The following is a 15310-nucleotide window of genomic DNA, read 5'->3' on the forward strand; positions in this document are numbered from 1 at the left end:
AAACACTTTCTCAGACTATCAAATGCGAAAGTCACTGGCTAGGGGTAGGGAGGGGATTCAATGACTCAGCAGAAGACTATGTTTTCTCTGCCACAAAGGCCTTTCATTCTGATCTGTCTGAGTGCCAGCTTTGCAAACCAGACAATTACCTCTTTCTAGACCACAAAAGACATGGAGTTAATTATACAGGAAAGTAGTAGAAATGACATGAAATCAATTTGCATGTAATAATAATGTGTTGTATACCATCCCTAAACAATTCTGATAAGAAGATAAAAATCTCGTTTTACACCTTGTTCTTAAAACTAGAGAATTGAATTTGAAGTGTTTTTTAAGGTAAAAATCTGCCTCTTATTCTTGCATTCATCAAAACAAAAGGCATCCAGTGCCTTCTTACTATGATGCCATTTATGTTATGGCCAGCTAATCAGAATGATTCCACAAATCAGTAGAAATCAGCACAGTGGTGCCTGGTGAGGAACCACAATCTTAACTGACCTCAACACTTTAGTTCTTTAGAAGGTGTGAGGGAAACTGAAAGGAAATGGAAATTGAGCATAGATTGAAAGGAGGCATCTTTAGCATACCACCAAATTTTTACTATGGAAGAATAAGAATTCTCAGGTATTGTTGTATTTCCTCCAAAAGAGAGGCCTTTGGGTGCTTCTAAACCTTCAGTCACCCAAGAAATACCTTCAGAGAGGCTGGGAAAGGGTAGCAAAGAATGAAGGAGATCAGTTCAGAACGAGACTGGAATGCACGGATCCCGTAAGGACAGTATTTAGCTTAGGTCACTCAATTTTCATAAAATCAGAAACATTCTTCTGTTTCACACACCCCTAGAGAGGGACGTCACAACAGTTCTTCACCTAAAGAAATGACTTACCAGCAGATTAGAAGTCAGATAATACACTTACCTAAGGATTCTCTGAAGGATGCTTTCCATCCCCTGTCTGTTCCATAGAAGTCAGTACTAAACACCAGGAACAAGTTATTACTGGAGCTCTTAATATTTGGAGGCAATTCTGAGCCACAGAACTTCCCAAGGAGAGGAGCATGAGTATCTGAGCCATCATATACTGCCACATAATCTTTGTAGCAGGAGGGAGATATTTCAAGCTGGAAGTTGTTGAATCTGTAAAACACAGTTGGAGCCTTAGGTATCACATTTTCAGTTCTTTTCCTGTGTTACGTGTGTTTTAGTGCTTGAGGAAAGGTCCAAGTACTAGCATTAGCCAAAGCCATATAGAGGCAAAACATGTCTCTTCAGGAATAAACCAAGCAGTTATTAAATGCATGGCAAAACTCTTCAGCCAACAAGCCTCAAAGGATTGGGACCCTCACCCACTGGGCCTCTTGCAAGGCAAGCTCTCAGCACACCTCATCTTTCTATGAAGCAGCAGGTGTCTCCTGTGCAAACACACCCTCTCTCACTTCTGCAGTTGAGCAGGCTGCAATTTCCTTGGACACCTGAGCGGCCCATAAAATGCAGGCACAGAGTGCAGGCCAATGAGTCTTCCTCTTAGCTGGGAAATGTTCTCCTAATTCACAGTCATATGATTGAAGAACAGATCAGTTTTTAATTTCTCAGTGGCAAGATTTTGTGGCAATAATATCCCTCTCTTAGGCAAGACAGCATGCACTTAGGAATACACTACTTTGGGGTGCATATTATTACTTTGGCTGTTAAGTGATTACTACCCTTCTAAAAGAATTATTATTTTTCTTGTATAAACTTGTCAAAGGCAGACAGAATTTAACTAAAAAGCATGAGCTGCAATGGCCTTGTCTTGTCAGTAACCAAAGTGGGAACTTGAAATTGTGATTTTTTACATAACAAGTTAAAAAGAAAGATGGAAGGGAGCCTCAGGCTGATAAAAGTGACTTCAGTAACCATTTCTTATTTAAGTTTAGCTTTGACCTTGGAAAAGGAGAGTCACAGAAAATATTGTCAATAATTGCTGTTTTAACTGGAATCAGAGACCTCCCTGTTCCATTTATGACAAATTGAGTTTGGATTACTTACTTCAGGACCACTACTTTCCCATTTCCAACTGTGATGTAGTATGAGCAGTTCATGTTGTTGTGATAATCAAGAACTGAATGGGCTGGACTGCTGATAACACCAACAGAGCCACTGAAAGTGCCACCACAAGCTGTAGAGGAAACAGAAAAAGTGACTAGTGTCTGAGTACTAACTTGGCCCTAACTTTCATATGTCTTTTAGGAGTTTACCCAGAAGGATAAGGCTTCTTGATATATTTGGAGCAGTCTACATTGTCATGCCTAGAAGTGTTAGATGTGAGATATCTGTCAGGCTGTGCTCTGCGGTGGAAGACTAATCAGCACTGCAATAAAAAGTTGATACTAATCCATACCAAATCACACTGGTGCTGTGCAGGAAAAGACTGAGGCTGATTTCAAGTGTCCTGCAGTAGGTCCAGGGAGCAGCAGTGGGATGGGTGCCTCATGCAGCAGCATGAGTGAGAATAGCTCTGCACTCATTCCGGTTTGCCAAGAGAAACCTGGCTGATATGTGGGCAAAGACATTCCTTCATCCAGATCCTGGCCCAATGGAAGCCTCTAATTAGTCCCAACTGCACTCATAGACCTATCTCTGACATTTCTGGAATAAATATATGTGGATCCTCATCATCTGTCAACATCCTGTCAGGGCAGGGGCATTGCTGTAGTGTTTGTTCTGCACAGAAATGCATAGAGGAGTCTCCAGGTATCACTAACCATGTTCCCACTTCACCCTGTGCTGGGACTTATCAGCACTGTGAGGTGGCTGAGCTGGAGGACTGAATATTTGTTTTCTGGCTGAATAGCAAGTTAAACTCTGCAGCTCTAAACTCAAGGCACTGCTTGGTTTCTCACCATGGATGCAAATGCAGCCAGGATGTAGATGTTTGTTCCCAGCTTCAGTGCTTCAGGGAACACAAACTCTAATCTCCATTGTTAGCTTCAACCTTCATTTTATAATCTTAAACTTCGGGAAAAAATAAAAAAGTTTCCCCTAGTCTCCCTGCATCCTGTTGATAAGCTCAGAGCCACACACAGTTTTTCATATTTAAAAGAAGATGCCATTGCCCAGGCCACCACCTTAACAAAGACAGTCCCACAGAGGGTGCTGCTGGATGCAGAGCCCCTGACGACTCAGGCTGGCAGCCTGGAGAACTGGCAGATAAAGGATAGGAGCTGGGAAGATAAAGAATGAGCATTACTCTACACTAGGAGGGGGAAGCCTTTTTCATTTTTTTGCAGCAAACAATGCAACTAGGGGAAGAAGAATGTTAATTGGCAGAATCTGCTTTGTATAGAACAACAAGCTAATAAAGCTCCAGTTATCCTTCTCAAATGTCAGAAGTCACAAGTCAGATAGCAGCAACTGACTTGAGTGAGTTATGAAGGTCTTTTCCATGAGTAACTGCACATTGTCATTTCTCAGTGCCAGTCCCTCTGTTTTATCTGTATCAGACCATTCATTTCACATAAAGAATTTAGCCTTATGCATTTTTGCTGTGGCTTTGAACATGAGGAATGCATTAAGGGAAATACCAAAGTTAAACTCACACTTTTATTTGCAGTTAGAAAATAATGCTTTCAAATAGAAAAGTGGTATCTACCAGTTAAACCTAGAAAAAAATAAAATTTGTTTTGAAATAGAAATCACTCTTCTGAGATATTTATATTTGTGCAGATGTAAATTCCTAATTCAGTTGGAAATTTCTTTTTTAAATTCACATTTTCTCTCTAAAACATAAGAGATCTCTTGTGAATGACAAAAGAGCTTTGGTGAAAAAATTATTAAAAATTAAAACAAATCTATATCCCAAGTTTTATTTACATTCATTCCTGTCACTGCAAGAGGATCATCAAAAGAAGGCATATAGCTGTTTTCATTTACCTGTTCTGTTTCCCATATTGTATCATGTAATTTTAGTATAACGGAGAATTAGACCATTCTCCTGTAAGTGATAAAATCTTTAACTCAATTAAATAAACTAGTGATGTTTCTCCTTAGACAGTGCAAACAACAACCAACCAACCAACCAAAATTTGCCAAAAATGGTTGCATTTCTTTTCTACAGGAAAGGGAAAATATTTCAGTTCCTAACTTGGTCCCATGGAAAGTCTAGAAATGAGAATTGTGAGGCAACACATCATTCAGTGTGTTAATACACACCAAACAGTGCCATGTCCTGGTCCTGAAAACTGTTTTGAGCAAATGCAGTGGGAAAATGTACCATCTCCACCCAACCAAGGTATTCCCAAAATGAGGTACAGCTTTCCTACATGTAACCATTACCCAGAATATTTCTACACAGAAGAGTGTATACTCACCAATTGCTCTGTATCTGGCCTGGAATCCAAAGCCTACAATGTGGGAATCAGTGTAAAAGTTGAGCAGCATTGGTCCAAAGACACTGACTGGAGCAGGGAGCTCATTGCCACAGAGAGTGATGAGAGGGTGTGTGGCTGTGCTCTTCCCACTGAAGATACTCACTCCATCATAAAGACAAATTCTGCTCAGGAGTGCTGGGGCTGCATAGACATAGAGTGCAGAAGTGTTAGCAGCATATTCTACATGTGATTTACTGAGTAACAACCATACAGATCTAATCCAGGAGAAGAATTAGATTTTATATTACTTTCCATTCCAGGGATATCAGGATTTCTTTTGCTTGCTAAGGAAGCAAATGTCATTTTTTAACATGCAGTAAAACTGTGGCAGAAAAAGGCAGAGACCTTGTATGTAAGACCTCAGATTTGTCTCGTTCAATACATCCTATGATCTGGGAAAGGCTCCAGGCCTCTTGAATTTGTGGGAGTTCACAGTTGAGTGAACACCATCTATGAAGAGATAAGAGGACCCAACAAAAACATGGATGTCCTCTGCAGATAAAAGCAATGCACTTCTTGTTACAGGCAACTAGCTACCTGGAATTTCTTTCCCAAATGTAGAATTCAGCACTCAGTGCAGGGAATTTTAAACCATTAAGAGTGAGATTTTTGAAAAATCAAAAAGTAGTCCATACACTAGCAATTTTTAGAGCTGACTTACTTCTTCCTGATTTTCCTCAAACTTTGGAGTACCTAAACTCAGGCTTTTCAGATTGGCTTAAGAAAAAGTCAAAAGGAAATTTGATCTTGCAGTGATTTCCTAAAGCAATCTTTTTTGGAGGGAAAATCAGTGCAGATATTAGGCTGAGTGGGGAAAAAAAAGGAACACAGAAACAGGGAGTTCAGCATTCTATTATTTTTTTTCCCCACTGTTTTAAGCTTCTCATTTGCAGACAGGTTTCTGGAGGAATGGACCATTTTCTCTGACTCCCTGCCCTACCTTCAGGACTTTCTAGACACCTCACTGTTTGCAAACAGATTTGTCTGAGGTAAAAGATCTCAAAAATATGAAAGTCCTATCAGTTTCACAGAGTGACAGAATATGCTGAGTTGAAAGGATCATCAAGTCCAACTCCTGGTCCTGCACAGCACCATCTCTAAGTGTCACATCATGTGTCCAAACACTTCTTAAAATTTGTCAGGCTTGGTTCTGTGACCACTTCCCTGGGCAGCCTATTCTAGTGCCCAGCCACCCTCTGGGCACTTGTCTAATATCCAGCCTAAACCTCTCCTGACACAACCTCAGGCCATTCATTCGCTTATTTCCTGTCACTGGTCACCACAGAGAAGAGATCAGTGCCTGCCCCTCCCCTTTTCCTCACTATGAAGTCGTAACTACAATGAGGTTCTCCCCCAGGCTGAACAGACCAAGTGACCTCAACTGCTCCTCATGTGGCTTCTCCTCCAGGCCCTTCACTATTTTCATAGCTCTCCTTTGGAAGCTCTCTAATAGCCTAAAGTCTTTCTTATACTGAGGTGACCAAAAAGTCAGTAGCTGAGTAAGAATGCCAGGGGAATGTTCCTAAAGAAGGACAAGCTACACTTTCAGGGGATGTGAGAGACCTACCAAGCACCAGCCACCAGTGCCCCAGGAGCTCAGAGCCATGTCACCACCTCCCTGCCCAGCTGGGAGCCATTAGCAGGGGAAGGAGTTGCTGGTACACAGCCTGGCACCACCAAGGGATATATGGTGGGAGCAAGAAGAGAGTAGTGGGTTTTGCAAGAAAGCTGAATTAATGCTGTCAGTGAAAAACACAGCACACTCCTACTGAAAAATTAATTTCATTAGTTGTTATACTTAAAGGATAACTTGATGTTTTCTTTGTCTTTTTCATAATTTATAAGCTTAATGGAAGCTGGATTCTCACATGTTTATTAAGTTATCACTGTAAGCAATAATGGGGCAGTTACTTAAACTGCAGAGGACTACCTGGAATTACTGGGGAATTACCTAATTTTAACAAGAGAGACGCTGAGCCTACTGCTGTAGCAGATTGGTTCTTGCAGATTGTCCAGTGAAAACAAGCTGCTTCCAATTGTTGCAGGAAACAAGATAACTTGAACAGGATGACAAGTAGGAGTGGAGTGATAGTTTTGTTTCATGAGAACAACAGAATTATCTCAGCAGTCAGATATATTTTAGATCATCTCTGGAGGTTTAATTTTAAAAATTCCTTCTGTCTCAATGAAGAGAATGTATACTAACATGCTTTGCAATTATGTCAATACACAAATACGGTGTGGTGCTTGTCTGACTCTAGTAAGAGTAACTGAGCTGATAACAACTAGTTGCATCAGATAGCTGATTACACTGTTAATAAAATAATTGATTAAAAATATTCTTCATGTCCTATCCTGTTTTGGAATATTTGATAATGTGATACAATTATAAAAAAATAATAAATCTTAAAATTCAAATTAAAAAAAGAAATTGAGATGACTATTTTCAAGATGGGAAAGATCTGAGAAAGCAACCTAGGTCATTTTCTGAAAAGGCCAGAGAAAGGCAAGAAGTGAAACTAATTTCTCAGTAAAGCCAGGGTCCATAATGCTTATCAGAAGTTGACGTGCAATGCTACATTGGAAAAAATAAGACAGTTGATGAAGGATTGTGAGCAAAACTCTTAAGTTCTAGTTTTGAATCCTCATTGTTTCAGCCAATATGATTTATGACTCATAAATCCTGATAAGACTAATCATTTGATCTCTATCCTGTAACTCATTCTCTTGTTTACACTTTTCTTAACTTCTCACCAATCTAAATGCATTGTTCTGTAAATATTCCCCAATTCAGATCTCCTCATACTTTCAGCCTCTACACATACTCAGCTCATCATTCACAATTCTTCTCTGTGGTTTATTTCCTCTAATCATATAATCTTAGACCTTTTCTAGACCAAGTTATGTCCCTTACACTACAATGAAATAGCTTTCATGAGTCTCCAGAGATGTGTTCTTAGCCAGATGTCAAACCAACATCCTCTTTGAGCTGACAGGCACTTTCCACACAGCCAGTACTGTTTTTCTTCATAAAACCTTTTCTACTAAGAGCTTTCGCTCATCCTTCTGGTATTACTGTATCCTCTGTTCTGATTCATCCATGAGGATTCAATGAGATATCTTCTGTCTTGTGCTCCTTATCACCACATTAGCTCTGTATAATCTCATTTGCAAGGACAGATGCAACTGCTCTCTCTGTGTTGGTGACCCCATAAGTTTCCAGTTACTATCTTTAAGATAAACTCTTTGCTATCCTTCCATTCATTCCTCTAGCCTTGACAATATTTCTTCCAAATACTTCTCAAGAGATCATTTATTTGGCCTGATATTATGAACACATCCCTGTTTATTTGAATTGCTGCATGTATTTGCTTTCAAGGCCTTTAGTAATCTATCTGGGCTCTATTTATCATCTCTTGGCACCATTCAGCATTGATTTATTGACCCTGTCTCCAAAGTTCACATGATAAGGGCTTCAGCTGTCCTTACATTACATTTTGAAATATTCCTTGGGTTGTCTCCTTGCCACTTTGCAGAAATTTCTGTCCAGTCTCATTATTGTCCATAAAATAATTTGTTTGATATGATGCCAGCACAAAAACCTTTACCAAATCTGGGCCCCTGACTATCTGATCACTAATATCTCTGTCCTCTTTCTATCTCTTTGTCTTTAGCCATAGATTCTGTTTCATTTAGTATTGAGGCAGAATCTGTATTTTTATTTAAAGGCTGTAAAAATTAAAATAATGAGGCTTTTTTTCACAAAAGCAGCTTCTTATATAAATGGCAATACAATTAGGAATTACTAAAGTAGAAGTATTACCTAGAAACATACCACTATGCAATATATTAACCAGCTCTGTAGCACAATATATTGTTTTGAAAGCAAGGAATTAAAATTCTTTCTCATATATATTTTATTTCAAAATAATCTGTTGCTAAACTTGTCTATTTTCTGAATTGCCTAGTAACAGTTGAGAAAGCAGATATAGCAGACTCCAAAACAAAGCTGTGACCCTATCCCAGATTGCAAAACTGCAGACATGTTTTTTTAAAAAGGAGAAATAAACAAGTTATTAAAACATTTGTCAGATCAACATGGTATAAACACAAAACAGTTGTCTTGTATGGACATATAAATGGATATATAAATACTAGAGAATTCAAAAAGCAGGTACTGCAGAAAGCCTACATCCATTTTCCCTATTTTCTCATTATTTGAGACTCTGACTTTATTGTGTGTTACACTTACACTTGAAGAGTATTACAACCACTTAATACATTATTGTAGCTGTCCTAGAGGAGAATTTGTCAGGATGTTCATCTGAATAAATCTAATGGACAAGAAATTGAATGTGATTAATTCTTTCTTAGTAAGTCAAACAAGAAAGACAAAGAAGGTTTTTTCACTAATTCTAAAGTGTGATTTTTGTAGACTTTTGATCCAAGGAGGGAGGGCAGATGGAAGACATTAATGACTGCAGAAGCTGGGCTGGAATAACAAACTCACACTATTTGTTTGGTTCTTTATAAAATAACCAAACACAACAATGCAAGTGGTAGTACAAGAAGCAAGCAACAGCTTATGCAACTTCCTGAAACTGGCAAATCAAAAGAGAGGTTCTGTGACCATATTCAATTTGGCACAGGAATAAACATCCTGAATGCTGCGATGAAATCACAGAAGCTAAGCAAACTCTATTCATGAGGTTAATCTTGCCTATGTTTTCCTGCCCAGATCTCAAGTATCTTGTGTAAGCTATTGTTTATGGCTTCCTGCAATAGTCAATAGGTAAAGAGAGTGAGAGAGGCTTCCAGAAAGTAATTCACTCCACCTGCATAACACATTTGGTTCTGAGTTTAAAGGCTTCCTCCACCGCTACAAGATAAAGCTAGGTGATAAAGCTGTCTAAATTAGATGTATATTTTCAGGGGCTCAAAATGAGATAAAAATTGTTCTACCTACCAAGAAGCAGACAGTGTAGATTAAATTTTGATCACAAAATCAACAAATTCAGTTCCCCTGAATTCTCTCTTGCTGTGTTTGTTGTTATATTTAGTCCTTAATACATATTTAATACTTAGTACATGCATGTCATGTTTGTTTGGTCCCAGATAGTGACACCACATCACTGCTGTGGGTTACCAGCCTCAGTCATTCTTTACAATCAGAAGAGGCATCCCATCATAACTGAAAACATAACTGCTACAGGGTAGAGACCTGTGACTAACCCATTAAGTAATTCCATTTTGTAGCAATATGTCACTGCACTATAGACTATCGACTTCTGCCTTCTAATTTTCTGGAGAAGATATCTCAACCTGTTCAAGTCAATGAGATATTCATGCTTTACAGGCATTATTTTAAATATTTAATTTCTTTACCTAACAATTATAGAAAAAAAAATTAGATTTCTTTTGAGAGGTCAAATAGTTCATAAATTATGTTAATTAGACATGCAGCTAAACTTTAAAATCAATCTATAACATCTGTAATAGCATGGTTAAAATTTTGAAGGCCACTCTCAGCAACAATCTAAGCAGGTGCAATGCTTCCTTGCATATGGAATAGCTAGAAATGTTTTTAACAGATGCTGCCAAACATTGTCCTGCCTTTGCAAAAGTACTAATGGAGTTCACACTGGAAACCCTTAGGCACGTGTACTAAATATATTCAGTGTGACTGCTGAATAAGTTTTCATTTCTGCAATGATAATTTTCAAGATGGTGGTTTCAATCTTTACAATTGAAACCCAGGTGATTTTTCTTTACTGCAGGGTTTTTTGTTTTAAGATTTTGTGAAAAATATTAGTAACCAACTACTGGAGAGTGTCATACTTCCTCTTTGCTAACCAGATGTCCATTAGCTCATATCCACGAGCTCTTTCTTGTGACTAAGGACTTTTAGTCGGTGTAACCCAAGGAAGCCTATACAAATAAAAGAACAAATTGCCCAGCAAGAAGCAGAATATTTTCAGTATTTATTTAGATCTGTTTATCATTATGTCTGTATCCCTTACCTCTCTGCTTTAACTCTCTTGATAATAAAAGCTTGGATCCATTTATAAATTAATTGAGTGCATGGACAGAATGCAGATTAGTAAATGTACTCAGAGGTCTCAAAATTGGCACCATCTGATTCAGCCTAATGTTTAGTGTATTTGCTGAATAACAGTGTCCTCTATGTGAAGAAATTACATAATTTCTATGGTTTACATTTTGTTTTAAAAAAATTCTTAAGGCAGTGGTTTGTATTAGGGGATGAAAAGAATATTTCTGATAAAATCATAGTCAAAACAAAATTTTATCTCAGACCTAAATTAAGTATGAACCAGAATACTTTTGAATTCAAAACAATCTGGAAACTTAAAAAGAAAATAAAAGAATACTGTTTTCTGCCTTTATTGATGGGTTTGAAGAAGAATTCAAATCACCCAACCCAACTTAGTACTGAATTACTCAATATTTCTTTGTCTGGTGACTTCAAGGGAACCAGATTAAGATGGCCTCAAAATATGTGATGTCTGTCAAGTAGTTTGGACATACTGATTCCTCTGAGTTGTCATGGCATGTCCACACATAAAATTATGATCTTATCAAGGTTGAGAAAGTTTTACCATTCACACCAATGTGATCAAGATACTATACTTGTTATTTCTTGGCTAAATGCTGCAAAATTTGATAATCACAAGAGGGACTTGTTTTACTATATATACAGGGTAGTCACTTTTATGCATTTCCTACTGCTATAGTGGGACCTAATTTCATATTTCTGTGTTCTCTCAACCTTGTAAAACATCTGAGTATATTTATATCTATTTTACCAGTTAAGAAACAGATGCACTGAAAAGCAAAACAGCTGGCCTGATAAAAAGGTTGTAAGACTCAATGGCAAACAAACAAAAAAAACCAAAATGAAACAAAAAAAACCCAAACAAAAAAGGCAGGAAAAACAACCCAGATTAGCCACAGTCACTTTTATACTCCAAGAAGCTGGTACATTCCCAAAATCATTGCTACAAGACATTCAACAGGTGAAATCTCTCTTCATTCTTCTGGAAGACTTCAGTGACTCAAAACCTAACCCTGAAAACTATAAATGTTTGTCTGTAAAAGATTTCCAGAATGGGCCAGCCAGCAAATTACACCATCAGTGATTTTCAATGATAGAAGACTTGTATGTTTTCAAGTAAGAAATTACATTTCATAATATATACTGAAATTATGAAGAACCAGTTACCTTCCAAGTGAAAAGTCTCAAATTCTAGGATCACCAGTGACTGTGGTCCCTGATCAATAATATAATTGCAGTTCAGGTTGTTATCATACTGACTAGGGTAGTTTGGAGAGATAATATGACCTTCAGGGCTGGTGAAATTTACTCCACATCCTGCAATCAAATAAATAAAGCACAGTTATAATCCAGGTGATAAAACTATTCTGGGTTTACAGTACGAAACCCAATAATGTCCACAAGGACCTCATCTCTCCTGGAAAAAAACAAAACAGGGAGGGTACCATATATTATGATGGCAAAAGCAGGTCTTACACATACCCAGAGCAGCATTCTTGGGAAGTGTAGGGCCTCCCCTACAGTGTCACACTCATGGATAAAACCAGGCCACAGGTCTGCAGCCCCTGACCAGCACTGCTGTTCTAGTGGGTGTGGAGCCTGCACAATTCAAAATCTCTCAGTACATACAAAAGTGCCTGAATTGGAGGAGGGGTTACTGGGCCACAGGAGCTGTTCAGCCTTATTTGAAAATGCCCACATTAGATTAAGTGGTGCAATTCTTGTTTCGTGCCTGACATCCAGGAGAATGCAGTCTGCCATAAGGCCACCTCTGGATTGCTTTGCTGTATGCAGAAGCAGGAAAGGTTTACCACCCAGAAGTTTTCAGGCACAAAGAACAGTTCATTTTCATGGAGCTCCATCAGATCCTAATGACTTGCATGGCCTTTGTTTCTCTTTTTTAAGACTAAAGCTTAAAAGAATGCCGTGCATAGTGAAATGCTGATAGAAGATTAGGAGCAGGCATATGAAGCCTCTGACTGTCTTCACTAAGAGATTATTAGATGTTACTGACAATGTTAGTGCAAACATTATAAAAACAAAAGTGGTTTCAAGTCAGAATTCTGTATGATTCCATGGTGTTTCCCTTAAAGCACTTCGTTTCTTGCTGTTTTAAGCAGAATGTCATGAAGGCCAAGTCATTTTCTTTGCCAGCATCCTACAAAAAAACCCAAGCAACCAGCAGCAGCTGAGCAGTACCTCTTCTACTTCTAGTGGGTTTGACCATCACAAAGCACATGCCATGGTTAAAGAAATGTCTTTTAAGAAAATTAAAGCTTTAGCTTCCATGAAGTTTAACTATGAATTTTTAAAATTTAAAGCCTATTCATTGTTTTCAGCACATTGAAAAGGCAAAGGTGGCTGAGAATAACTACAAAATCAGAGCTGCATCTTGGGCAAGTCCAACACTAAAGATCTTTGCATTCAGTATGGAAGCTCTTGGTTTATATATCTGGGCAGAAGCCTTAATGCCTTGTTGGACTAGGGTCTGAATTGCTATACACAGGTCAAACTAATCCCATATGGACCAATTAAGCAGCCATCTGGCTTTAATATTACTTACTGCTTGTGAAAGATGCGGAGAAACCTGGCGCAGGAGCATCCTGAGACTGAAATACTGTAGTTATCACATTGTTTGGAGCAATAACAGGATCAGGAGCTGAACTTCCACATCCTGTGGCTAACAAAGCTGCTGCTTCTTCATTATTTCCTCTCCACACCTGGCAAGGCCAGATTGGAAATGGTTTAGTGCTTGCAAAGTCAAAGTAGTTTGTGGGAACCCAACAGGAATTACATATGCAATTTGTCTTTCCATAGACTTAGGATTCATCTCACAGTGAATGTAAGAGGTCTAAATTGGAGCTAATTACCACAGTCAGTGGTGACAAAAAGGTTCCTGCAAGTAGTGAGTCACAATGAATAACTTAGGTTGCCAGGGACCTCTGAAGGGCATGTTGATGTCATTTGATTGAATCCTTGCTAGTAACAGAGCAAATGTAGATCAGATCCAGGGAACAAGAGAAAAACATTTTATGCATATCATTACCTACTTTCATTTTGTCTCTGCGTACTTAACTCCACACAAACTATGAATATGCATGCAATCCTTATGTTATTCAGTAAATAAAAATCAAAGCTGTCATGCTAGGGTAATATATAGGCATCAGATAATACCTAGTGATGCTAATAATTTTTTTCTATTTTGCATTCACTTTTTCAATGACAAGTATCAAATCAAGTAAAGAGTTACTAAAATAATAAAATTAAATACATATATATAATAAAGAAAAAAAAGTGATGTTTCAAAGTATTACTACAACTGTACAAATTGCCAGTTGAAGCTCAATCAAACCTAAAAAGCACATGGACATTTAGGTAGGTGAAATCCTCTTCAGGTAATTACTTATATATGTGCTTGAGGCTCATAGTTTAAGTGCTGTATTTCAGAACACATGTAAAATGAAACATAGGTATAAATGATGTTCCTAAACATTTAAATATTTTTCTGAATTCTGATTCATGTTTATTGACAGGAATTAAAATGTCTGTTTAAATAATGAATTATTTACTCTAATAAAAAAAACAAAACATTTTTGTTGATGTGTCTGAACAGTTTTTTACTGTAGTTTATACCAAAAATATATCATATCTGATTCTTAAAATAATGTGTTTGGAGGAAATTGAGTGGAACTAGTACAACCATATGAAACTGTGATTTCTCCAAGCGACCATCCTAGAAAGGAAAGGGTTATCCAAGGGTTAGTCTGTATGAATGAATCACCTCATTCATGTGACCAGGTGTTGGAGGCAATGGATGCCTGAAGGATTACTTTCTAGTCTATAGCCCAGCCAAGGTTTTGCAAAGTCACTAAGTCACTATTGATTTTGGATTACACTCTTCTGGCTGCTCAGTTTGGAATAAATGGAAGAAACTCACATTGTTCTACAGCTTTTCAGACAGCTTCATACATTTCAAATTAGATATTTGGAAAAGGAAGTGCACATCAAAATTTTCAGATCTTTCTCTATGGAGAAAATCACCAATTGACATAGTTTTGTTTATGTCATTCAGAGCAGTTAAGGAATTTAAAATTAAATATTTTTACTGAGTGGCATAAAGACTTTTATATTAATGAAATGTATTGTAACATTGCATCAATTAATTGCTGGAGCAGGTTATGAAAAGACAAATCTAATAGCAGTGGGGTTTTTTTCACAGCCTTAAAGAATGAGTGCAACCACAATTTTTAAGTTGGTTGGTATGGATCAGATATACAGCTACTCAAGTCTTCCTACATGTTCAAAAATTATCTTTGCCCTTTATTTCAAGTGGGAGTTGTATTGCTGTGGAGAAAATGAGCACAAAACCACTGAACATATGCCAAATGCCTGAAAAAAACTGATACTGAAAAATTCAAGACATGTCCACTCTATTCTAATTCTTTGAAAACAATGGCTCTTGACAACATATGAAAGACCAGATTGCTATCTTTGTTTCTGGAGATTAAAAAAAGAAGTACAACCGGGACAGTCTAAATTCTTATAAAGAGGATTGGTAGAATTATAGTGTAAAATTCATGGGATTTTCTTCACTGGAGTAATTTAAGAAAACTTTTCTTTATACTTTATTTTCTTATTATTTTCTTCTTCTTCTGAAATAATATATGCCTTTTTCATATTTTTCATTTCTGGGGATGTGTGTAGGCTGATGGGACCCTCCTGGAGGTGGAACCTCAAGAACCTATGAAAATTTTATACAGGCCAGTTTACAAACATCCAGAAAATGGACTGTATGATACAAGGACTTCAGTTTACATTTCCCAAGTTTTG

General features: G+C 37.6%; 1 protein-coding gene across 2 annotated transcripts in view; it reads right to left on the reverse strand.

Moving 5' to 3' along the window:
• Nucleotides 1-15310, reverse strand: part of CUBN (cubilin) — a 142717-nt gene that overhangs the window by 16095 nt on the left and 111312 nt on the right. For both annotated transcript variants that reach the window (XM_088057402.1, XM_005518766.3), the window contains exons 55-59: nt 13044-13200; nt 11648-11797; nt 4348-4548; nt 2027-2156; nt 918-1135 (exon numbers count right to left, since the gene is read on the reverse strand). In XM_088057402.1, the coding sequence (XP_087913528.1) occupies nt 918-1135; nt 2027-2156; nt 4348-4548; nt 11648-11797; nt 13044-13200 (856 nt within the window). The remainder of the gene's footprint in view (nt 1-917; nt 1136-2026; nt 2157-4347; nt 4549-11647; nt 11798-13043; nt 13201-15310) is intronic.

Source organism: Pseudopodoces humilis, chromosome 1, assembly GCF_049639895.1.
Source record: "Pseudopodoces humilis isolate 2021_Gansu_Grassland_sample_001 chromosome 1, ASM4963989v1, whole genome shotgun sequence".
NCBI lineage: Eukaryota > Metazoa > Chordata > Aves > Passeriformes > Paridae > Pseudopodoces > Pseudopodoces humilis.